This window comes from Antennarius striatus, chromosome 13 (assembly GCF_040054535.1).
Source record: "Antennarius striatus isolate MH-2024 chromosome 13, ASM4005453v1, whole genome shotgun sequence".
In the NCBI taxonomy this organism is placed as follows: domain Eukaryota; kingdom Metazoa; phylum Chordata; class Actinopteri; order Lophiiformes; family Antennariidae; genus Antennarius; species Antennarius striatus.
In genome coordinates, this window is record NC_090788.1 from 3,756,848 (window position 1) to 3,780,198 (window position 23,351).

The window sequence follows — 23,351 nt, forward strand, 5'->3', positions numbered from 1 at the left end:
GGAGGGAAACCAGCAGCAACTGTTGATCCGCCAGAGGAATCATCTGGAGTTCCTCCAGTCCCTCTGTTCCTCTTGGTCACTGTGACACAAGTAGAACTGCAAATATTGACTGTTAGGTGTTTGTCCATTGATTATTTTCTGAATTCATGGATGTTTTATTGGGAAATAGTTATGGAAAACTTTTCAGACCAAGAAGAGAGTCAAAAATTTAATTTATTGTCTTAAAAAATTAGGAAAATCAAAACATTTCCGAAGAAAAATAAGTTATTCACTCAAAAAAAAGTACACAGATGTGTTTCCTGGCTGGAGTTATTACTGACTTTTTGCAGATCAACTGAGGTTTGGGGAAAATAAACATCTCCACAAACATCTGTATGTGTTTCCTGCCCTCCACCAATCAGATCGTACAGGTGTGTGGGAGGAATCTTCAGCAGATACCTGTCTGTTTGAAGTGAGATGAATGTGAAATTGGAAGAAAAAAATGTTCCTCCTTTACAACTGTGAAAATCTTTATTATAGATTCTGCTGTAAGGGGGATAAATATTTGATTATAACGGAGCTTCCATAGACACCTCCAGCTGGTTTTCTCGTGAAGCGCGTCTTGAACCAGGGCGAGATAACAGGCTTTGTCTGTAGATAAGAATCAGACATGAGGGGGTGGACTATTTATTAAGGAGCCTCAGCTCAGAGTTGACTTGTGGGGCAATTTAGTGCCTGCCAGACGTTGCCTGTGTCTTTTGAAGACGTCTGTGATGAAAGCTGTAACGTGATCCACCTCTGCAGCTCAGGTTTAGGCTCTGGAATCTGCCCTTTGGGGCTTCTTCCTCCACTGCAATTTTAACATAAAGAATTGTCAAGGCTGCAGGCAACCGCAACGCTCTAAAAAGTGGGGAAAGACCTCTTCAATCCTCGTCTACAAGCAGTTCAGCATGAAAATGCTGGGGGATAGCTGTTAGCACATCTCCTGTTGATGGAAGATGCAAAATAGTCATGAATAGAAGTGGAGAAGTTTTTTTTTTAGATCTACCTGGAAGTTCTCCGTTGATCTTCAAAGTGTAATAAACCTGGATGAAAACCACGCTGGTGAGGGATTTTCTGGTGAGAAAACTGTCTCTTTAGAGAGTCAAAGCTAAATTAAGACGATATGATGGTGTGGTGGATATGGAAGGTCTGTAACAGCCAACGTTATGCTCCAATAAATAAAAATTGGCCCGTGTTACCAGAGGCAGAAGGAGCCGCAACGAACCAGCAGCACATTCTGCTTCTTGCTTGTTGCTCTCAGTCAGTCTGTTTGATGCTCCTCTCTTTTTGGTCCTCTAAAAAACAACCTTTCCTAAAGACTTGTGGGGGCTGTGCTGCCGAATCGCTGCACGGCCGATTGAACTGAGTCTTCCCTGCAGATTTGTTGGACTTTTTGGCCCCATGATGATATTTGTGTTCGGCTAAATGCACTTGTCAGCTGTGACGTCTCGGCGTCCCTGGAGGCAGAGAAGAAAACATGAAACTTATCTTAGCCAGCGTCTCGCAGTAGTTCTAAAATCACCCTTTTGTGGGGGGGGGAGGGGGGCAGCCTCCTGACAGTGACGGGTGTCACTCGAGGTGGTCCGAGCATCTGGCAGGGAAACCTCTCTGGAGACCTCAGGACCGGGATGAGGTTGCCTGGAGACAGACGTCTTGATCTCTCATCTTGACCCTGACCTGGTGGAGTGGAGTGAACTGGGTGAACAACAGTGGACGGAACAGCGTTTCCTGTAACGACATGGGGAACCCAAACATGGGGGTGTACCTATATTTGTTTGTTTGTTACTTGACGGATGTTTGCGAAACTTTGTGGGAGGGTCTAGATGTGGATAAAGAGTTGTTTTCCGATGGCGCTCATTGATCCTTTGACGCAGAATTTGACACATCAGTAATTCCTGGGTGACTATTCAGTTTTCTATTCAAGAATTCTTTCTATTCTCAGTGTATTGACTATATTTAGCAGTGATAATATGTCACTAACATCCTGGAATTTACCGCTACACTAAGTGTGTTTATGCAGCTTTAAGACCCCTGTGGTGACGGGATTAGCTCCTTTTGCTTGTTGCATCATGTGCTGTATGTGTCTAATATGCAGTCGTATCGATGTAACAGACCCCATCCTGAGTCGCATTTAATAAGCGCTGCCTCCTGACGTGTTGTTCGGTCATTCTGATTGTGTTTTCTTACTGTATCTGGTATGCCATCGAGCCACATAGTCAAAAGTGCTGTGTGAACGACTGAATGTTTTAGTTACACTTACTGAACGTGTGGCTGAAGGGTAATAAACCAGGTGAGGAGGTGTGTGACTGGTGACACCCCCCCACCACCACCACCACCCCCCTGCAGGGCCGGAGAAGTCACGACTCCATGGGCTTCCTCCATCTCCAGCTAGCTTGGCATCTGCTGCCCAGCAGAGAGCAGGAACAGCGTTATCGACAGGTTGGTAAAAACATATTTTAAGCTTATTAAAGGGTACGCAGCACACGAGGAGTGACGACGGAGGAGCTAGACGCACGTCAGACGTGCTTTCAGATGGCTGCAGTGATTTTTCTGCACTGCTGCGCGGCGGCTGCAGATAATTCATTCAGGCTGATCTGGAAGTTTCAAACCGGTTCTCACCGTCAGTTCTTCCAATCTCACCACCTGCTGCTGGTTGTCATTTAAATCATGACTTCTTAATGACTGGGCCACAACCATGCGGCGCTTTGTACCCAGCAGAGGATGTTATGGCAACAAGGCACCTCCCCTCCTTTCTTTTTTTTTTTTTTTTTTTTTTTTAACCAGTTCTCTGCACAAAGACAGACGATGCATGTCGTAAATTCACGTCATTGTGTTTCAGGGGGTGTATTTGTAAAGTTTTCCTCGTTATTTCTGAACCACATCTGTAGGAAAGCGATGGACACGGGCTGATGGACGTCAGCTAAAAGACCAAGATCAGGTTTTGAGTTAAGTTTGACTTACATTCCCCTTTCTGCATAAATCCTGCTGATGAGCTGCAGAGACATGAGATGGGATGTCGGATCGATGTGCTCAAAAGTTGAGGCTGCCAGTTTTCTGTTCTTATTGTCTGTAAATCTCATGTAAGACTTCCTCATAGCTTCTCAGTGGAACTCAGCCACAAGCTGACTTATTCCTACCGACCACATAAATCAGAAGAAAGGAGCACAAAGTTCTAGTTTCCCGTAAGGACAGACCAGCGCTTTAGTTTTTAGCAGATGATATTCCAGCAGGAGGAAATTGTGCATTCTGTGCAGATTTATTTTCTCTTCCGGATTATTTTCATTGACTCAAAATAAACCACGGGGAACATTTTCATCTTCATGAAAGGATTTGCGTCAGTATGGCCAGTTTCTAATAGCTCGTAGATCATGATTGGTGACTTATCAGGTTACTGACATGCACAACACAACACTTGGGTTACTACATCGGTAAAAAAAAATATTCTATCGCAATTTCTGTGAATTTCTTTAACTTGTGAGGGACAGATTTAAAAAAGGCACAGTCAAAATTGAAGCAGCAAGATGGTTAAGTTCCAAAAAAAACTCTTCCTATACATTCCATAGCGCGCCACACCAGTCTTCAAAAACTTCCCGAGCCCCAGCTGGGCTAAAACGACATTGTCAGGTTTACTCAGGTCGTCCGCCGCCACAGAAAAGCCTCTGAAAGCCTCTCCTGAGGCTGAGCGCTTCTCTCCACGGCCGGAAAACCGGATCCTCCCGTGTAAAATCAGGCCAAAAGCTTCCCTTTTTTGTGAGGCTGGCGAGCCGTTGAGGGGGTTGACGTGTCGGTGAGGATGGAGGAAGCTTCACCTGGGGGGGGGGGAACAGGAAGATGGCACGAGCTCACGTTTCGCAACTCGGATTGCTTGAACGTGAACTTTCTGAAAGTCCAGAAATATTCAGCTCTGATTCAGCGTTTTGTTTTGTTTTTTCAACTTCCACAGCTCGGTGTGACATCACGACAGCTGATACGTGGTCAATCCATCCTCAGGTGTTTTATGGTCTCGGGTTGAACGCACTCTCATTCATCAGGAAGTCTCAGAAGTTCACTTCCTCACGCGTGATGTGATTTTTATGTTCTGCTTGTCAGGGTGACTTTGTGACGGTCCAGAAGCTACAGATGGAAAATACATGAATCAAATCACACATAATCTAAATAATAATGATAACACATAATAACATACATTTTAGAACTACATTATAATGTAGTTGTAATGATCGTAATTCAGAACTGTCCTTTATACGACTACTTAGTACTCTCCGAAGCGTTTGTGCTCTGCGTATTTAGTCGAATGGGAAACTGTGTCCAAACTTTTTACTGCCAGAGTAAATACTAGAAGGAGTCAGTAAAAGCGCCATAATGGGGTGAAAAGCATAAAACTGGCCAGCCGTATGTGGCATGTTAATGTTATTTTCAGTTTATTGCCTGTCCTGGCTCAGGATATCAGGCTCCGGTTGGCTCCGGACGACCTGGCAGCGCTCCATTCACCGACTCAGAAAACGTGGGGCAGAACATCCATCACTCGTGTTCATTACGGACGGCGAAAACCATTTCATTTTCGTCTTTAACGAAAACGCGTCACACGCCAGTGGGATCGGAGCGCAACAAACAGAGAGGCTGCTTGGGAAAAGTTGTCCAGACTGGATTGTTTCATTGGATTAAGTGAGGCTGGAGAACACGGTGAGCGTCTCACGGCGGAGGAAACACCAGTTAGACCCCATTAAGGGTCGGAGCACGAGGGGCGTGCGTCACAAACGTGTTTAAATGAAATCCCGACGCTCCGCGTGTCCCGTCGGAGGACTCCGTGTGACGACCGGTTAGGAATCGCCGGCTTATTCTCGAGGTCGTCTTAGCTCACAGATCAAGGCCGCTGGGCGCGATCTTTGAACTTGACATTTCAAAAGAGAGAGGATAAAAAGATGCTTAAATATCAAATCCTCCCCCTCTACTCCCCAGCCCTGATATTGGCCGTTGTTAAAAGATCAACCGCCTAATCAAAGAGGAGTGTTCTTAGCTGAGGATTTTCCCAGTGTGCCTGTCTGGGGAAGTTTCAGCATAAATTTGGGTTATCTGACTTTTGTCTCATCCTAGTGTGTGTGTGTGTGTGTGTGTGCGTGTGCGTGTGTGTGTGAGGCCTTGTTAAATCTGACCCTGCTGCCTCTGGTGTGTGTGTTGACTAATATTAGAGATACAAAGTGTGGTATTGTTACAGGACGGCTTCGCCAGGGGCGTCACATGTCCCCCTCTGAAGTCCACCATGCTTCCATTGCGTTGTGATCTTTCTGTCATTCTCTCCATTCGTGGCGTTTCGCTCAACCGGTTCTTTCATGAGATGTGGAAAAGCTGCAGCATCCTCCATGGGATGATGGGGACCAGCGTCGGGGATCGGCGAGGGGAAATGACATCACATGCTGGTGGCAAGGACCATCAAGTGGGGGGGGTCATCGCGGTGATCGACCCCTTTTAGACAATACTGAATCATTCTGTAATAAAAACGGTATTGATTATTTCACCTCTGAGGTCCAATTTGTAGTAAGCAGACTCCCAGTGAACTCGTGTTGAACTAAGAGCGTCATTTACTCAACTTCACTAGTATAAATATATATATATATATATATATATATATATATATATATATATATATATATATATATATATATATATCTGAGCATCAACACTTGATGTATTTCTGTCGACTACATCAATAATTCTTGTGATTTAATGCCTATCTTGTGATTTTTTTGAGATTTGGAAGGATAAATTTATTTATTTGTAAAAAAAAAAGTCCCACATTCTGACAGTCCTTGAACACATCGTGAGTTTTGAGCGGGTTCGCAGCGTATCCCACGGACACACAGGTGTGTGTGTGTGAGACAATGAAACCAGGCGTGTCATTGTGTGTGTGGTCCTGTGATTATACTCTTCTAAGTTGCCCCCTAAGTTGCCCCCCCCTTCTACCCACTCCCACACTCCTTCCCACAAATCGCATGACAACTGGGGAGCCAGGTGTTGTGGGACCACTCCCCCCACCCCTCCCTCCCCAGCTGCCCCTGTCCTGCACGGCATGGGAAAGGGGTGGGGGTGGGGGGGGGCATTACCATTGTTCCCAGCCGCTCATATCAACCCCACCTCCTCCCCCATCGTCCTCCTCCACCAGTCTCGCCGGACTGGTGGAGGCCCCGGCTCAAGGTCTCTGCGAGTATGTAAAACAAGCGCTCCACTGTCCCTTGAGAACCGGGGCCTCGACTTTATCGAGATAAAGTCGGCGCCCACGCCTCAAACAATACAACCGGTTTTTAACGGTACGGACACAAACGCACCGTTGTGTGATTGAGGATTCCTGACTTCCTGGAGACACGCGTTTGTGTTTGGACGTGAAATACTGGCGGAGTTTGTTGTGGAAATAAAGCGGCTTAGACGTGTGAGGTGAGTCCAGACGGGAACTCGTGTCGAACCGTAACCTCGTGCAGACTGTGTGTACACGCACACAATAACCCACATGCATGGGACCACATGTAATAACATTAGCGCTCAGCCCTGGCTTTAATTCGGTCACACACAACCGACACACACTCCAACCTGAGCAGCTGTGGCTGCACATGCAGACTCCTGCAGGAAGGAGTGGTGATATCTTCTCCATCTAAAGCCCTCACGTTACTTTGTTTGCCCCCATCCTCCCCTTCCTCCCAACAAGCTTCCCTCCCTCCATGCATGCATTCCCTCATCCAGCCTTTGAACCTCCACAAATGATGCCCTGATTATCAAGACCAAACATCACCGTCAGGGAGTCTTAATCTGATCGGAGAATCTTTCTTCTTCTTCCTGCGTGCAGGAACCCATCCTCGGACCCGACATGCATGTCCCATGACCTACCTGAAAACAAATGTCTTTTCTGTTTCTTTCTCGTCTCTCAGACGAGCCGCATGTCGAGATAGAGCCTCAGGAAGAGAAGATGAAAGCCTCGTAGAAGTAGCTGTGGCTTTACACAGATAGTGTGCCGACATTACATTATATACCTTCTTAGAATTTAAATCGTAGTGCGTTCTTGTTTCATGAAACAGGTCAAACAATTAGACGATTGACGGGACAGGAAGTGTTTTCACATCTGTGTATTTGCCTGTTTTCTTTTTCTCTCCTCTGTTGATGTTTTATGCAATTTGATGACAAAAAAAACAAAAAAAACCCCCAGAAAACCAGACAGTAATGCTCCACAGACGCAGCTCCGCCGGCACAAATCAACACCAGGACAAACATGATAATAGACGATCCGTGCAGACGGACAGACGGACAGCCGGCGCTAAAGCGTTAACAGTTCTGTCCGTCTGTATCAGAGGACCATGTGTTAAAGCCATTGTGGGACGGGAACTCCTTTAGTGGAGCGTTCTGGAAGCGAGCCTCATGTTAAACTCATGACGTCTGACACGGAGGCTTTATTCTCACAGGCCCTGAACTCCTCTGGAGGGACTGGCGCCATTGTTCTACCTGAGCCTGTCCAGCTGGGTCGGACCCAGGATCCTGTCACAGTGTGTGTGTGTGTGTGTGTGTGTGTAGTAGTTGTAGTAGTAGCCGCTCCTCATTAACAGAGCCGTGCACCTGTGATCACTCTGATATTCTCTTTGAGGGCATTAGGGTTCTCGGTGGGGGTCCTGGGGAAGCGGGGGGGGTCCACCGTGTTGACTCCAGTGTGATAGGTGTGGCACGCTTCGCCCAGCAGCTCGCCATGCGCCCGCTGGACGGGTTAAAAGGAGAAGGGGTGCAAACGTAGGCCTTTGTTGTGGGAGGGGTGCAGCTTGAATGCTAATGGTGTCAGAAACTAGTTTAAAAATATATGAGTGAATACAGTGTGTGTGTGTGTGTGTGTGTGTGTGTGTGTGTGTGTGTGTGTGTGTGTGTGCGCGCGCGCACGATGGCGTGTTGACGCGGTGATGCAGCCGTGTCGGACGGATGTAATAAATATCAAGATCTTCAAACGATTTCAGGAACTCAAACCTACGACTGAAAGACGATTGGTCGGTTGTGATGACATCACATCTGCAAGTGTAGAAGAAAATAACCCCGATTGAACGTTGGCCAGGCGAAACTAAACCTGCAGCCGAGTCAAACGAGAGCGATCGCATTCTGCAACGCTTTCAGGATCGCTGTGATTCGTGTTTTCGGTATCGACCATGAAGATTCCTTCTCGTCAAGCTGGTGGTTTGTGGACATTTGATTGGATGCCAATGCCGCGGCCCCGCCTTTAGGCTCCTGGTTTGTAGTTTCAGGCATTTTCACCACTGTGATGATGACCGCAGGAGAAGGGATAAGAAGGCCTTTGTGCTGCCGATGTGCTGTCGTCAGAGGCCAGATGGGAAAAAAGGTCTTTTATTTATAGCATTAAAACAGCAGGCGGGGGCCGTCGCACCTGAATGTCTCGTCTTTCACACGCTTTAATATGAGAGGACGAATCCCGTCGGCCTCCAAGTGTCATCTTGGGTCAAGCAGGATCACGGGCGTCATTTATCTGGTTGTTTTATGGCCCGCATGTCTGGACATCGCTCCGTATTGGTGGTTTTTGTGCTTCGCTCAAACGTACCGATTGATTATAAGGAGAAGCAGTTTGATCCTGAACCCTCGCACTGATGTTGATGTTGGAAGTGGAACCCAAACAGAGTTAAAGCTCCGTCTCAGATCCGCTGCGTGGTGGTTGGGGTATTTCTGACGGTGGAGCGGTTCGTTCTGACGTTTTGGCGGTCAGGTGATTGATGATGATGGACCCGGCGGCGGCTTATGGGGTCGAGTCTTTTTTTTTTTTTTACGACAAGCAGACGGACTTGATCGTAAATGTTTGCTGCGTTTTAGCCTTTTAGTCGGGTAAAAACAGTTACCACTATTGGCTTACGTCAAGGTTTGTTTTTGTTCTGCTAATAGCTAAAGCAGACCCCCCCCCCTCGATGTAACGGGAGTGTTTAGCCTGTTGACCTTTAATTAACCATTGTGTGGCTGCGGAGCGACCTGCATGTCTCAGCGCCGCAGGTCTTGGCGGGGGGGAGTAAATTGATGGCGGATGAATAGGAACAAGCCACACTCACTAGTGAACATCAGATACCAGCATAAATAAAACATTCATGTTCCTCCTTTAATGACGTCTCGCCCATCGGGTGCGATGATGAAAAATTCACGCCGCTGCAGAGGAAGCTGCTAACCAGCAGGAATGAGTGGTGACGCCTGAAAAGTCGCTGGACTTGTCCTTTGAGATTAGACGTGAAATCCTCCAAACACGTCAGAAACACGCCGAGAATGAAATCACAAAACCTTTTCCTTTATGTTGATACTGCAAAATCGACCGTCCCACCCGCCTTGGAATACGAGGAATTGTTGCAAAAAAAAAATGTGCAAGAGTGAAGTAAAAATTGCTAAGTTTGCATGATTCAATGCAACGTGAGCGAGCCCACCTCCATCACCGGTGGGGTCGAGAACGAGGTCCCAAGCTGGAGATGTGATATGGTCCACTGCATGAAAAGGGAGGGTGGGTGGGTGGGGGGGATCACTGATGCATAAAGAGGTGCCTTTGAGGAGATTTGCAGCACTTCCTTATCTCTCAATGTGAAAGAATAAAGCCGAACCCTTCGCCGCCGCCGCCGCTGCCGCCGCCGCCTGTCACCCGGGGAACAGTCTGCCGAGAGATTTGTGCCAGATGCTGCGTCTGAAAGCGCCGTCAGTCCGCGGGACAAGGAGCTCTCATCTCCACCGTACGCTTTCACCGTGAGGGTTTCAGGAAGCTTTGATGTGGGGGCCGCGTACAGAGGGGGTCCCCCAGGTGTTCCGACACCACACCAGGATTGTGTAGCGAGAAATCCTCCTCCCTGTCATTCACACTTACATGCTGGCTTTTTACACCCGCCGCCCTCTGAGGAGCCCACAGCGTCTGCGCTTAACTTTTATTCCAGGAGTCTGCAGGTCCAGGAAAACGTCAGTCGGCTCCAACGCGTCCTCATAAGTAGCTTCAAAAAAAAAAAAAAAAGCTGTTTTTCTTTCCCCGTATGACCGAAATCAAATGAGTGGCTTTCAGACACGCTCTGATATTCCCATTACACGGGGAAAAAAATAGTGTTTTATTTTTCTTTTGATACCCATCTCCCCAGAATTCATGTCCTGTTGGTTAATAGATCATTTATTACCAGATCTTTCTGTTCTCACAAGAGTTTCGCCTCATTTTGCGCCTCAGTGGACTCGTGAGGGATTAGGGGGGGTGGGGGGTAAATGAGGCCGGTTGGTTCGGACTCTTATCGGTGGCTGCAGATCTACTAGAGGCCTGAGCTGACAGTGTTAATTAAGTGGGAGGCTAATCACAGTGACCACTTTAGTTAGCGTCTGAGGGTATTGTCTGTGTGTTAGAGGCACAATGAGGGGCTGTGCTGGAAGGATGCCCCTCATCGTGTCTGTTAATGTGTCGTTTGTGTGGATCTTTCTCTGTTTGCTCTGAATGGAAGCACAGAAAACTAAATGATCGCATCCTTTATCCTCCTAATTACACCTTTATACGTGCTAACACACTCCACAGCCTCTGCAAATAATGTGCGGGTGTTAAAAGTGCTGCTGAGCAGACACAGATATATGACTAAAGCTGTGGCACTGGGTGGGGGCTGTGGTAGTGTTAAAGGTGAAGGACACAGGAAATAAAAGCTTAAGATGGAATAAATTCAGCTGTTTGACTCCTAAATAAATCCCTTGTTGAATAAAGTTCACATTCAGATGTTTCTATTAAAAAAATGTTGGCGCTCTGTAACATCTGTTTGGAGATATGTGTCCTCTCGGTGATGACTGGGGTCAGCAGGGAATCCCGTCTCTTCGATCACAAAGAAAAGGTTGAAGGGCAAAAAAAAAAAAAAATCACATTTAATCTTGGCTGTTAAAAGTCTCACTCTGATAATCTCTTGATTAGGATTAAATAAAAATTAAAGGCTTTTTAGGTGCGCCTTATAGCGCGGAAAATACTGTCATTGTGTTGATGTTCTGCTGGCAAAGCCACCACCCCCCCCCACACACACACACACCCCCCGCCTCTCTGTCAGACCAGTCATTTGGAGTCTCGTTGTCCAGCCAGAGGCCTGATCCTGTCAACACATCCAAATATGCCGGGGCAGTGTGTGTGTGTGTGTGTGTGTGTGTGTGTGTGTGTGTGTGTGTGTGTGTGTGTGTGTGTGTGTGTGTGTGTGTGTGTGATTCTCCTGAATGAATTAGCGCTGTATCATCCAGACACAGGCGACAGAGAGCCACAGATGTGTGCACACACACACACACACACACACACACACACACACGCCCACAGGCAGCAGTCTGGTTGTCAGGGTGCATGGATCATGGGTCGTGTGTGTGTGTGTGTGTGTGTGTGTGTGCGTGTGTGCGCTTTAGTCCGTGCAGCATGAAGTCACAACAGGAACAGATAAGACCGGTCCCAGGTTGGCTTTGGAAGCCAAATCCCCAGCAACCGCCCAGTGCTAATCGGATTAGCTGAAAAGTTAGCAGCATGGCCCCAAAGAGACGCGACATTTTTGACACTGACTTCTGTGACATATTTTGCTCTGGTCATAATCTGTTTGTCGTCTTCAAGCCGCCTCACGCCATCTCTGTCCCCGCAAACAACACGGCGCTGCTGATGTCTTGAAGGAATGGGTTGGCTGCACACTGGCATCGGAGGGAGGGGCAGGAAGAAAAACATGACCTGTGCAAATGATTGGCTGTGAGGTGACAGGGGGGGGACAGGACAGGACAGGACGGGGGGAGCTGAATGGAGTCAGCAGGGCAGCAACTGGACCCTTAAGTTCTTGTCACGCTTGAACTGGTTCCATCAAAGCTGAAAAAACTGAACTCTTCCTCCTTCCTGGAGGGGTGGAGCTTGGTTCTGTGTGGCTGAGGATGCCAACGGATCAATCAATCAATCAATCAGTCAATTTCCTCCATGACTGATAGAATCTGCCCCCTTTTTTGAAGACATTCTCGTCAGGCGTCTGCAGACAGAACTCCAAACTGCAGACATTATTGAGTTTATTAAAGTTCCTCAAACGTAAACGCTGAACCGGCGTGGCGATCTAAGAGTAGAGAGTAGAATAGAACTTTATTGATCCCTTAAGGAGGTTCCATCAGGGAAATTAACTTGAAATAAATCTTAGTCCGTGGTGCTGAGTTTGAAAAGTTACACCGCCTCTTCCTGCCCTGGCATGCATACTACAGGATGTCTGAACGTTTATTGTTGTCAAACTGAATTAGTCGAGTTAAAGAACAGAACCAGTGACGACAGACGACGGGTTCAATCCCCCAAAACATCAGACGGTCACATCTGATGGTGTTTGGGAGGAAGAGGAGGGCGATGAAGCATCCTTTATCACTTTGCGTGATTAGCTCTAACTAGACTCATCAGTCAAACTGACCATAATGGAGTTTTTGTGCTATCTTGTTTGTCTTTGTCGCCATGCGAGCCGGCCCCTCTGGAACAGCAGCCAAACCCAACATGGCTGAAAAAGCTGCTGGCCGGCCCTTCCGTGCCTACATTTCCCCCATGATGCCAAGGGAACTGGTTTCTGGCCAAGATGTGGTTTTGTGGTTATAGTCAGCCAGAAGGGACATGAAAATTATACCATGTGGACAAGAAGCTTTTTCTTCATTGTTCTCCTAACATGGCAGACTGGTCCAAGTTGGCCGGGAAAAGCAGTCAGTCATCAGCCAAAAACAATGAAGTTTCCAATTAAACTATGATGGAGGGTGAAAATTAGACATAGACGTAAGTGAGTGGGAACGGGATCATGGGGAAATTATATTTTTATACTGAGTTTAAAGTGGTTTTCTGTGTCAGAATGGTTCATGAATGAAATTAAACCAGGATAGAGGAGCTAAAGAAAAGATTTTATCTATCTATGTTTATCCTTAGACGTGGTTAGAACTGTTGAATGATGGATTCATCAGTTCTTTGTTTTACTCTAAATGTTGACAGAGGAAAACCGACCGGATGACACATCCACTTTTTTAACACAAGTTTACTAAAAGCTTCTGTTGTAAAACTGGTCAAATAAGTGTGGAGTGAATGATTTATGTCCATGTCTATGTTTTCCAGCGTGGGCCAAGGTGGATGTGACCATGCCTAAGGTGCTTGAGGCGTACCGGGGTGAATCAGTCGAGCTCACCTGCAACTACACCCTCAGCAAGATCAAGAGGCCTCCGTCCAACATCACAACTCAGTGGTTTGTGGTGAGTACTGCTGGACCCGGTTCAAGAACTGATGCCGGCGGTCTGGAGCTGTCGAGCCCAGCATGTGTGGAGAGAGGCTGCAGCTTTATGGGGTGTTTGGAGTTTAGATTGTGTGTATTCAGTTGCATTAGTGTCTAAACGCCTGTGGAGCCCTTAATGATATATAAGCCTCTAGCCCACAGGTCTGCATCTGAGCCAGATTCAGGTCCAGGTCCAGCATTAACTCATGCAGAGGCTGCCCATGTGGTCCATCTCTGCAGGAGTGCATTTGTACTATTTGTCTGCAGCCAGAAACTATCAGCACATAACATTTGTGCTTCTGCTAAAAGACTCTTTTCCTTCAATTTAAGACGTTACACCTGCAGACATTCCCTACATTAAAGCCCTTTTTCTTGGAGCGTTGCAGAAGGGTGGGTTCTGACTGTGTCCTCCTGTGCTGACTGTGTTCCCCCCCGTCCCTTCCTGACTGTTTTCCCACAGGAAACTCCCGCCGAACCATTCGGTAAGCGCTGGCGGATCTTCTACGACAACAGCAAAATAAAGGTGGTGGACAAGAGCACGAACTACAGCGAACGAATGGATGTGCGGTCTGGAATCTGGGGAACCCACATATTAATCCGGGACCTCCAGGTCTCCGACAACAGGGAATTCTTCTGCCAGGTTAACGGAATGGAAGCCGGGTTCCGCGAGGGCAAGACCCAGCTCAAAGTGTTTTGTAAGTGAGACCAGAACACACGTCACCAAACCTTTGTCTGAACCTCTTTGACATTTATTTTCCTTTTCTTGATGTGTTTATTCAGCTCCTCCGACGCAACCAGCGATTGAAGGGGTTACCACGCCAATACCTGTGAACAATTTGAAACCATCTAAGGTGGGTCCAGCCAGTCTTAAAGACATGTAGAACTGTGTTCCCTGTGACGTTGTCTGTTTCCTTGCCTTTCAACAAATAAAGCTTTGTCAATGCAATTTGTTCAGGTCGCGTCTTGTGAGACTCGGAACGGTTATCCCAAACCCAACATCACCTGGTACAAGGACAGGAGGCCCCTGACACCCGACCCACAAAGTAAGTCCAATCGGGAGGTTAAACTATCCCGGCGTTTGCCTGGATGCTAAGCCACGATAGCAATCATTAGCCTCGCTGTGTGGCATCTGCTACCCGCTGCTAGCGTTTTAGCGCCTGCTCCTTTGTGGGTTCAGGATTGTAAACATGACTTCACTGAAATTTGTGAATATGAAACACCGACTGCATCATGTCGACATCCCAGGAATGAAGGTTGACACGCTCACCACCAAACACTCCGATGGCCTCTTCGCCGTCCATAGCACGCTGGAGTACCAGGTGACCAGGGAGGACAAATACGCCCGTTTCTCCTGCGTGGTGTCTTACTTCGTCCCGGGATCTGTCTGGATGCTGGAGTCCAACACCGTCCACGTCCTCATTCACTGTGAGCCTTTTTCTACCTGTGTGAGCTCCGATCGCTCATCTGAGATCAAACTGTCTGATTCTAGATTTAACAGATGCTTCATTTGTCTCCAGACCCCACCACCACGTTGGAGCTGAAGAGGGAGTCTCCCCCGGGCCTGGTGATAGAGGGGGATACAGTGACGCTGCGTTGCGTGGGAAACGGCATGCCCCCGCCGTCCTACTTTTTCATAAAAATAGAAGCAAGCGGAAGCATGGTAGTGTTCTTTCTCTCGCCTCTGTCATCTGTCGTCTGTGTCATTTATGGAATGTGATATGCAGAGCCCAACGGGGTCGTGTAGACATGAGTGTGTATCGTCTCTGATCTGACCCCGAAGGCTGACCCGACGAGGACACATGCCCACATCAAATAGTAAATAATAAGATAAATAGTCTGTCGCGACATCGTGGAATTCGTTATTCGCGTGTGGTTCCTGTAACGCATTAACCGCGAGTAACGCGGGCGCACTGCATGTACGTTTTTTTCAGTTTTAACCTGTTTTAACACGTTTAGTCAGTGATTACTTAAGAAAAGCACTCTGATCAACTCCAACAGCTGCTGAGTTGTTTTTCCTCTCCACTGATTGTCATGACAGTCAAGTAAAAGCTGTTAAAAGCTGCCATCAACCAAGACAGGCTGGATATTACAGTTAAATATTTAGGATTTGTTTAATAGGTGAGGGCGTTTCTTACAGAGCAACCTGGAGAGCAAGGGCGACGTGGCGACCCTGAATGCAGTGTCACGGAACGACAGCGCAATCTACCAGTGTCGTGTTCGGAGCAACAAAACCCTGAACGGAGATCATAATCTCACTGTGCACTGTAAGCACACACAAACACACAAACGCACCCAAAGGTGTCTTCCCTTGCTTCCTGTCTTTTTTGAAAGATATGCTAATCGTATCATGATCAACTTGCTGACAATATGTTTCTTGCTTTGTTTATTTTTGTGTTTGCTTGTTTGTTTGTTTGTTTGTTTGTTTGTTTGTGCACAGACCTGGACCCGGCTGTGGTGGTACCCAAAGACTTGGAGGTCATGCTCATAGGAGAAGATCTGACCGCGACCTGCAACGCTCTGTCTTCCCTGGAAACATCCACCGTCTGGTTCAAGGTGAGCATCAGTCCAGCAGAGAACCTGAACATCATCTGGTTTGTAGATTGTAAGTGTGTGTGTGTGTGCGTGTTTGCAGGACAATCAGCAGGTTGGTACGGGGAACACCTTGCACCTGAACAATGCTACCTACAACACCTCAGGAGAGTACACCTGTGAGGTGACCTGTCCCTCCATGCCTGACCTGCACACCAGAGGCTCCGTTCACATCGTTGTCCAAGGTCAGTCGCCTCTCCACAGACCCGGGGCCTTACATTACTTCCTGTTTTATTTTGTAGGACTTTGTGTGTGCTTCCCTTTTCCTGTTTTCATGCTATTTGTGCCTGGCGACTTTCACTCCACTCTGAGTGTCTGATTGCTTCCTGCTGTCTTGGTCTCGTCTCGTCGGTGGATTTGGTCCCTGTGATTCTTTTGCTCAGGGTCAGTTTGTTCTGTCAGGGCTGGATTAAGAAACAGGACCCAGGACAGGGAGGTTCAGCTCAGGAGTTTAAGAAACACAAAAGCTTAATTACAAAAGAGAAAAGAAAATCCAAAACAGACATGCGAACAGTAAAGCCATAAAGTAAGCAGAGTCCAAAAGGTGCAAGAACAAAGAGAGAAACTCCTGGAGGGAAAGAAAACACAGGACATGACTACAAAATAAAATGGGTAATAATCCAAGACAAAACCCAGGACCGTGAGACGTCTACTGCAAGCCTTTGACATACTTCATGTGCATGGGAAACAAACACGCAGGTGAAGTTTGGACGCAGTCCTGTAAACAAACAGTTTGTCAAAGTTTTGTTGTTAAGAGGAAAATGAGGATGACCCCCGGGAAACCAGAGAATGTCGTGAAAGAGCTTTTAATGTGAAACAGCTTCCCTGTGTGTGTGTGTGTGTGTGTGTGTGTGTGTGTGTGTGTGTGTGTGTGTGTCTGTGTGTGTGTGTGTGTGTGTGTGTGTGTGTGTGCGTGTACGTGTGCGTGTGCGTGTGTGTCCAGGCGGTCCCCAGCTGGTGGGGGTACAGCAGGAGGTGCAGCAGGGTAAGGGAGCAGGCAGGATGGTGAACCTGATCTGTGAGGCTGTGGGACATCCGCTGCCCAGCATCACCTGGAACATCGACGGCAGCCAGGTAGCCAATCAGACATCACCGTGACAGTTACCTGAGCTATAGCTGCTAGCTTTAGCCTGAGTGACGCTAACCATTATTTTGACAGTCAGATGATGGCGACTGGCGTCAAAGGGTTCTTATGAGCGGGTGTTTGTCTCCACAGAGCTGGCACGAGGTGGTGAGCAACACGAGCGATCACAAGACTCGCAGCGTGGTGTCGGTCAAAGGCACGTCGAACATCAGCGCTCTGTGCAACGCCTCCAACGACATAGGGACCGACATCAAGTACTTCAGCATCGAAGCCAGTAAGAGTCTCATCTGAACCGGACCCGCATCCTGAATGATGAAAGCATGCCGCATTTTGCGCACAATAAGGCGCGCTTAAAAGCCTTTGATTTCATCAAAAATCAGCGCTGCGCCTCTTAACACAAAGCGTCTAATGAGTGCACTCAGTTCCATCCCTACATCCATCTTCAACCGCTTATTCGGGGCCGGGTCGCGGGCACTGAGTTCCAAAACCTGTAAAACTTTTTGTGCGATTTTAGTCAACGCTGCGCTAGATCGGCCATTTCCCACTGACATAGGACGTAATACGTCACTACGTACGCTGGCAGCGATAGACCAATTAGAGAACATGGCGCAAGGCTACCTCCTACCACATTTATTTGGCTGAAGGGTTGTGAATGGTAATAGAGCAGCAGCGAGAGAGGTTAAAATCAACGAATCTATGGTTCAAAAGTGGAGGAATCAAGAGAATCAACTGCGCTGAGTTAAGAAAATGAAACTTAGTTTTGATTCTGGAAGAAACAACAGCCGGGAGAAGCGTCTCTAACTCCAACCGCTGGACATTGGTCTAAACAGAGCCTTTAAAGTTAAGCTGCATTCGTCACGGGAGCGATGGATGAGAGACGGTGAACACACGTTTGGGAATTCATCACTACCTCCACTCTGGTTTTTATTTAGGTGTAGCTGTCAGTCTTTATTCCTGCTCTAAGATGGTATTTTTGTTGATTATCTCTTAAAATTAATTTGTTTTAGATTATTTTATTGTTGTTGGGTTTTTTTCTTGTTAAATTGAAAAAAAAAAGATCTGAAAATGTGTGTTTGTGTTCTTCACAGTTGGCAGAGTCACCCCAGCCGCTCCCTTCCAGTCTGGTAAGACCATCGACTCGCTTCGTCTTGTTTTCTGTCTGTGACAATGAAGGTTTGAGTCTCTCCAGATTATTTATGCATCACGGCGGCTTTAATCCAGCCTGTCTTCAGTTGGCTGCAGATCTTCGGGTCGCCCCAGGAGCACATGAAATATTCTGTTTGATACAGAGAGAAAAATCTCAACTGCAGCACATTCAAGCGCAGCAACAGTCGTGATGATTCTTGAACAAAATCCCCAGTAAAAACCTGATGCGTGCATTTGTTAAGCTCACAAACACAGTCTCACTTTGACATTTCCATCAGTTTTTAAAAAATTTTTTTTACGGTCAATAGAGGTATAGTTTTGTCTTCCTCTGACAGCGATGAAATCATCACGAGCCTCAAAGACAGAGCAGACAGCTGCCTTGTAAATATTTGGTGGTTCTCCTTATTGTTTATGAAGGTTAGGAGGATCTGTTGTAAACAGTCCTGCAAGCAGCACAGCTACAAACAAGGAATGGTATGATGCTGAAAAGCTACCGCTGTTTTAGTCTGGCTTTATTTTTGAATCAGCTGAAGCAGAATGCAGAACTGAATCCAGACGAGGCAAATAAAATCCAGACATGGTAAAAGTTAAGAAAAGTTTTGGCTTAAATGAGTGAATGCTGGATTTAACAGGTTTCCTTCAAATCATAGTTTAGTGTAATCATGTCAGATGAACTCTGGATTATCTGTGTATTGTAGGTGGTGACCATTGCCATTATGTATAGTTTAATTTCAGATCAAAAAGTAATAAATTAGCAATTTATTATCAGTAAAATGTGTGAAAATTATTTAACATATTATAAATAACAGAGATATTGTCAGATTTACTGCTGATCACATATATTGATTCATTCCTGACTCCTCCCTACTTGAAACGTTCATTTAATAATTACATGTGTGTATAACACAAAGCTGTGTGGTTATACTGCAGTTCTTTCCTGTGTTACTGGTAGTCATAGTATTTTCCAACAGTATTCTTTTGGCCTCGAATCGACCAGCAAACTAACACAAGAACCAAAAGAACTAAATGCTCTGTTTTAAATCAAATCATCTGAATAAATTCTCAGACTTATTAGGTTTATGGGTCACAGATGCTGCACAAAATAAATGACATTTTTCTGCAGTCCTGCAACTTTAATGACTGGAATTTGACATAATTTCACGCCCTGCTAATTATATCTTCTGCATGAGGGGGTGAACTTTGTTGGATAAGACTCTTAAGATGCAGAACATCTCCTCTAATAGAGTTTAAAGGGTCGGGGCTGTTTTACAAAGACTGAAAAAGAAGTGAAGTCATATTCTGATTTGTAGTTCTTGTTCCACACAATGAACCCTGATAACGTCTTTCTCTCCCCCCAGAATGCTCAGGAAAATGTACTAACCTGGTCTATGTGTGTGTGTGTTTGTGTGTGTGTGTGTGTGTGTAGCTGAAGGCAATGGTGTGATCATTGCAGTGATCGTTATGTGTCTAGTGATGCTGGCCATCATCGGCGGCATCGTCTACTGCCTGCACAAGAAGGGGAAGCTCTCGCGTGGACGCTCAGGGAAAAAAGAGATGTGAGAACCACACAGAGTCACATAGAACCACACAGAGTCACATAGAACCACACAGAGTCAAATAGAACCACACAGAGTCACATAGAACCACACAGAGTCACATAGAACCACACAGAGTCACATAGAACCACACAGAGTCAAATAGAACCACACAGAGTCAAATAGAACCACACAGAACCACACTGAGTCAGCAACCTTTCCAGAGAAGCTGGAAAGTATTAAAAGATGAATAAATGCATTAAAGGTGGTTTTTAAGGGATTTGTTCACATTTTTTTCCTTTTACTTAAACCAGAAATCCATTAAACAGAAAGATTTGGATGAAATTAAATTTAAAACTCCTTTTAAAACTCCTGCTGTCACTTTCCTGACACCCAACGTGTTTCATCAGCGATTTGTGACCCTGGTTTCCTCCATAGCACCAAAGAGAAGAACAACAAAGAGGACGTCGTCGTGGAGATGAGGATGAACACAAAGAAGGAGGAAGCCGTCCTGCTGAAGGCCATCAATGGAGACAAAAATGGCCATCATGAGCAGGTGACTGGTCCACACACTCACGGGAATGGCTTTAAACCGGACATGTAAAGCATTTCTGATGTGATAGCGGATCAATAATTTAGTATTGATAAACAAATCAGTTATGTGTGTGCAGAGAATTAACAGCTGACTGCAGATGTTTTGGATGAAACTGTTTTTCACGGACGCCTCTTCCATCTCTCCCAACAGTAAACGTGAAAACATGCAGCGAGACGTGTAGAGCCGGCAGTGTGTGTGTGTGTGTGTGTGTGTGTGTGTGTGTGTGTGTGTGTGTGTGAGTGTGAGTATGTGTATGTGTGAGTCGGAGTTGGAGACATGACGCTCCCAATAATCTGAGACCTGCAGAGGAACACACACCTGGACATTCCCCGTACATGCTTTGTTTTTGGCAGTATTTGGTAGATTGATACAGCAACATATACACACACACACGCACACACACACACACACACACACACACACACACACACACTGTACATATTGTATGTACAGTCACTGACTTCCTTTTGCTTCCCTATCATCAGTTTCTCTTTGTTTTCTACTTGTTGTTGGAGCTGTGTTCAGCTCTGCCATAGTTCTGTGCGTTTTTTACAGAAGTGTAAATAGTTATATATATTTTGTTATTTAAGATATTTTGGCAGTCACATTTTCATTTGACCGTAGCGTCTGGGTTGTGTGCATGTCGATCCGTGTCCACGGGTCCAGGTGTGTTCCTGGAGAAGATGAGTCCGGCTGATCCTTTCCAGTAGCTCCTAACCGTCGGTTGACTTACACTGGAAGGAGGCTTGTTGTTCCACGCTTCAGTTCCACGTTCTGTTTGGAGAAATTCCACATAAAAACTGTTCCACCTCCTCCAGAACAGAAGTCCAGGACAGTTGGAGTATCAGGAGACTTGAAATTGTGAAACGCAGGATAATCAAATCTCTAAAAACCACCCTGGGAGCCTTCTTCTGCAAACTGCTATCAAGCCCTTGTACTGTTTTTAAATATCTGTAATGCTCAGACCTGAACTGTTCCTGAAGGTCAAAGGTCAAAGTTCTGCTGTTTGGAGAATGCATCATACACTGAATTTGTTCTGGGGTTTTTTTGTGTGTATGTGTTTTCTTTGATTCCACTCAGAGCTTGTTAGGTTTGAGGAAGCGTTCCAGTGTTGCTACATGTTTGATGTGTTCATTAATGATAACACACACACACACACACACACACACACACACCAGTTTGAGAACGACTGGTTTCAGTTCAGACGTGGTTAGAATCACTTCAAACATGCAGCTATGCCGCTGCGCTCCTTCTTTTGACTTTAATCCTGATTGTTCACTCGTTGTTGGTTCTTGTGAATGTTTTGACTCTGCCCAGAAGACTTGCAGCGTTGAAAAAGTTGTGCTATGTTTTCCTTTTTTACCACTGAGTTGAGTCGTTGACTTTTAGGAGAATCCAGGTGTGTGATGTCCTCAGGCAGGACGAGTCCTCGTGTGCGATGGGTTCGGTTTATGGTCGGGAGAAGCCATAAAACAACCAATAAATCTGCACCGCATCTTTTCTGTTCAACTTAAAAAAAAGCAGAATTTTGTGTTTATTTTTCTTGATTCTTCACCAGTGGGACAACAAGTTTGAAAATAAATGTTCAAGTTCTTTTTTCAAAATGTGAGTAATTTAAGTGGCGTTTGTGTGATTCTTTCATGCTTGCATTTTTGTATTTTTTTTTTTTTCAAGAAAATAACGCCAAATAAAAATGTTTCATTGAAAGAGGCTGTTCTGTGATGTCTTTTTTTTTTTTTAGCAGTTATGAAACTGTGGTTTAGGAATGTGGCTTCTTTTTGCTGGGGGGGTTGAGTGTGTTCTCCGTCAGGAGGCAGGAAGGAGCGCTGCCTCCAAACCGCTGTCAGCACGAGCTGGAAATGACTCCAACAGTAGCTCAGATTTCCATCTGGAGTCTGGAAGGAGGAAGGTCACCAAACATCTGCAACAAATTCAATCCTGTCTTACTGCAGCCGCTCCTCCTGCAAAACAATCAGCTACTCCCCCCTTATTAAAGTACGACTTCAGGTGACGATAACATGTTTATCCTGGAAGATGGACGGTGTTCTGTGTTCAAAGAATACAGGTAGTCCTCAATTTACGAACACTCGACTTACGAACGGTTTGGAGACAAGCCATGTTCGACCATGTCCTGCAGTTCCCTTTTCTGCCACAACCCCCCAGGGGGCAGCACCGCCGTAATCATGTAGCTCTCCCCTGTTGGTTGTTGACTCTGTGAGCATCTCAGAACTTCCGGCTTCCTACTTTGGATACTTTACTGTTTGTCATGGATGATAAAGTGCAGGCTAGTGAAGATAGTGGTAGTGGTGACCATCTCTCTGACCGACAATAACTCCTCCTCCTCCAATCTAAAGGTAAGCTACATGCTACATGCTAAAGTACTGTGGAGTGGCTGATTCAGTGCTTTATAGCGTTTACATGACTGTTGTTGGATGCGCTTAAAACTGGTCGGGTGTTTCTTGAAGTGTTACTCTTTTCCTCCTTAAGGATTAAATTATAAGGAGCAAAAGATTACAGAAAACTAAGCTGAATTCAAAACAATCACGATTTACAAGCGAAGTTCGACAGTAGATATTGGAACCATGCATATGTATTTTAATATGATTACATGTTTTTATTCCTATGTGCATTTTATGGTTTTCTAATGATTTTTAAGAGTCCATGTGGACAGACATAAATTTGGGTGAAACGATGTAAACTTGATTATTATTTTTCTTTTGTGTTTTTTTAAATCGACGTGTAATCGAGAACGACTGAACTTGAATCTAAATGAACCTGTATTTTATCGACTTTTTGATGTTGTCAGGTTGTCTCTCTGCAGGAGGTAAATGATAGGTAGGAACCATAGTTTCGGTTCAGGGTATCTGCCCGGAAGCATTAACTGACGCTAACCCTGAACTCTGAATGTTTTGCTATCTGATGTTTATTTTTGGTCGAGTTAGCCGAGAAACTTGACGTAAATCAAACAGAGTAATCAAACACACGTTCTGTTGGGTTCCTCCGCCTGCAAAGGTGCTTCGAAATGTCTGCTGATGTGATTAAGCGCTGAATAAATAAAAGTTGATTGATTGATTGATTAATTAATTAAGGGGCGTGTCTGACGTTTGTTGACCAGGAAGTGCACCAGCGCGTCATTTATG

General features: G+C 45.9%; 1 protein-coding gene across 2 annotated transcripts in view; it reads left to right on the forward strand.

Annotated features, from left to right (window-relative positions):
• LOC137606210 (cell surface glycoprotein MUC18-like) overlaps positions 1 to 21,921 on the forward strand; it is a 31,135-nt gene extending 9,214 nt beyond the window's left edge. Inside the window, exons 3-17 of one of the 2 annotated variants that reach the window (XM_068331356.1) lie at positions 13,109 to 13,242; positions 13,723 to 13,957; positions 14,043 to 14,113; positions 14,218 to 14,305; positions 14,508 to 14,687; positions 14,780 to 14,922; positions 15,400 to 15,526; positions 15,700 to 15,815; positions 15,895 to 16,036; positions 16,795 to 16,925; positions 17,068 to 17,209; positions 18,024 to 18,059; positions 19,508 to 19,637; positions 20,055 to 20,172; positions 20,362 to 21,921. In XM_068331356.1, the coding sequence (XP_068187457.1) occupies positions 13,109 to 13,242; positions 13,723 to 13,957; positions 14,043 to 14,113; positions 14,218 to 14,305; positions 14,508 to 14,687; positions 14,780 to 14,922; positions 15,400 to 15,526; positions 15,700 to 15,815; positions 15,895 to 16,036; positions 16,795 to 16,925; positions 17,068 to 17,209; positions 18,024 to 18,059; positions 19,508 to 19,637; positions 20,055 to 20,172; positions 20,362 to 20,364 (1,796 nt within the window). In that variant the 3' untranslated portion in view covers positions 20,365 to 21,921. The other variant, XM_068331355.1, reaches the window with a different exon arrangement.
• The last annotated feature ends 1,430 nt before the right edge of the window (positions 21,922 to 23,351 follow it).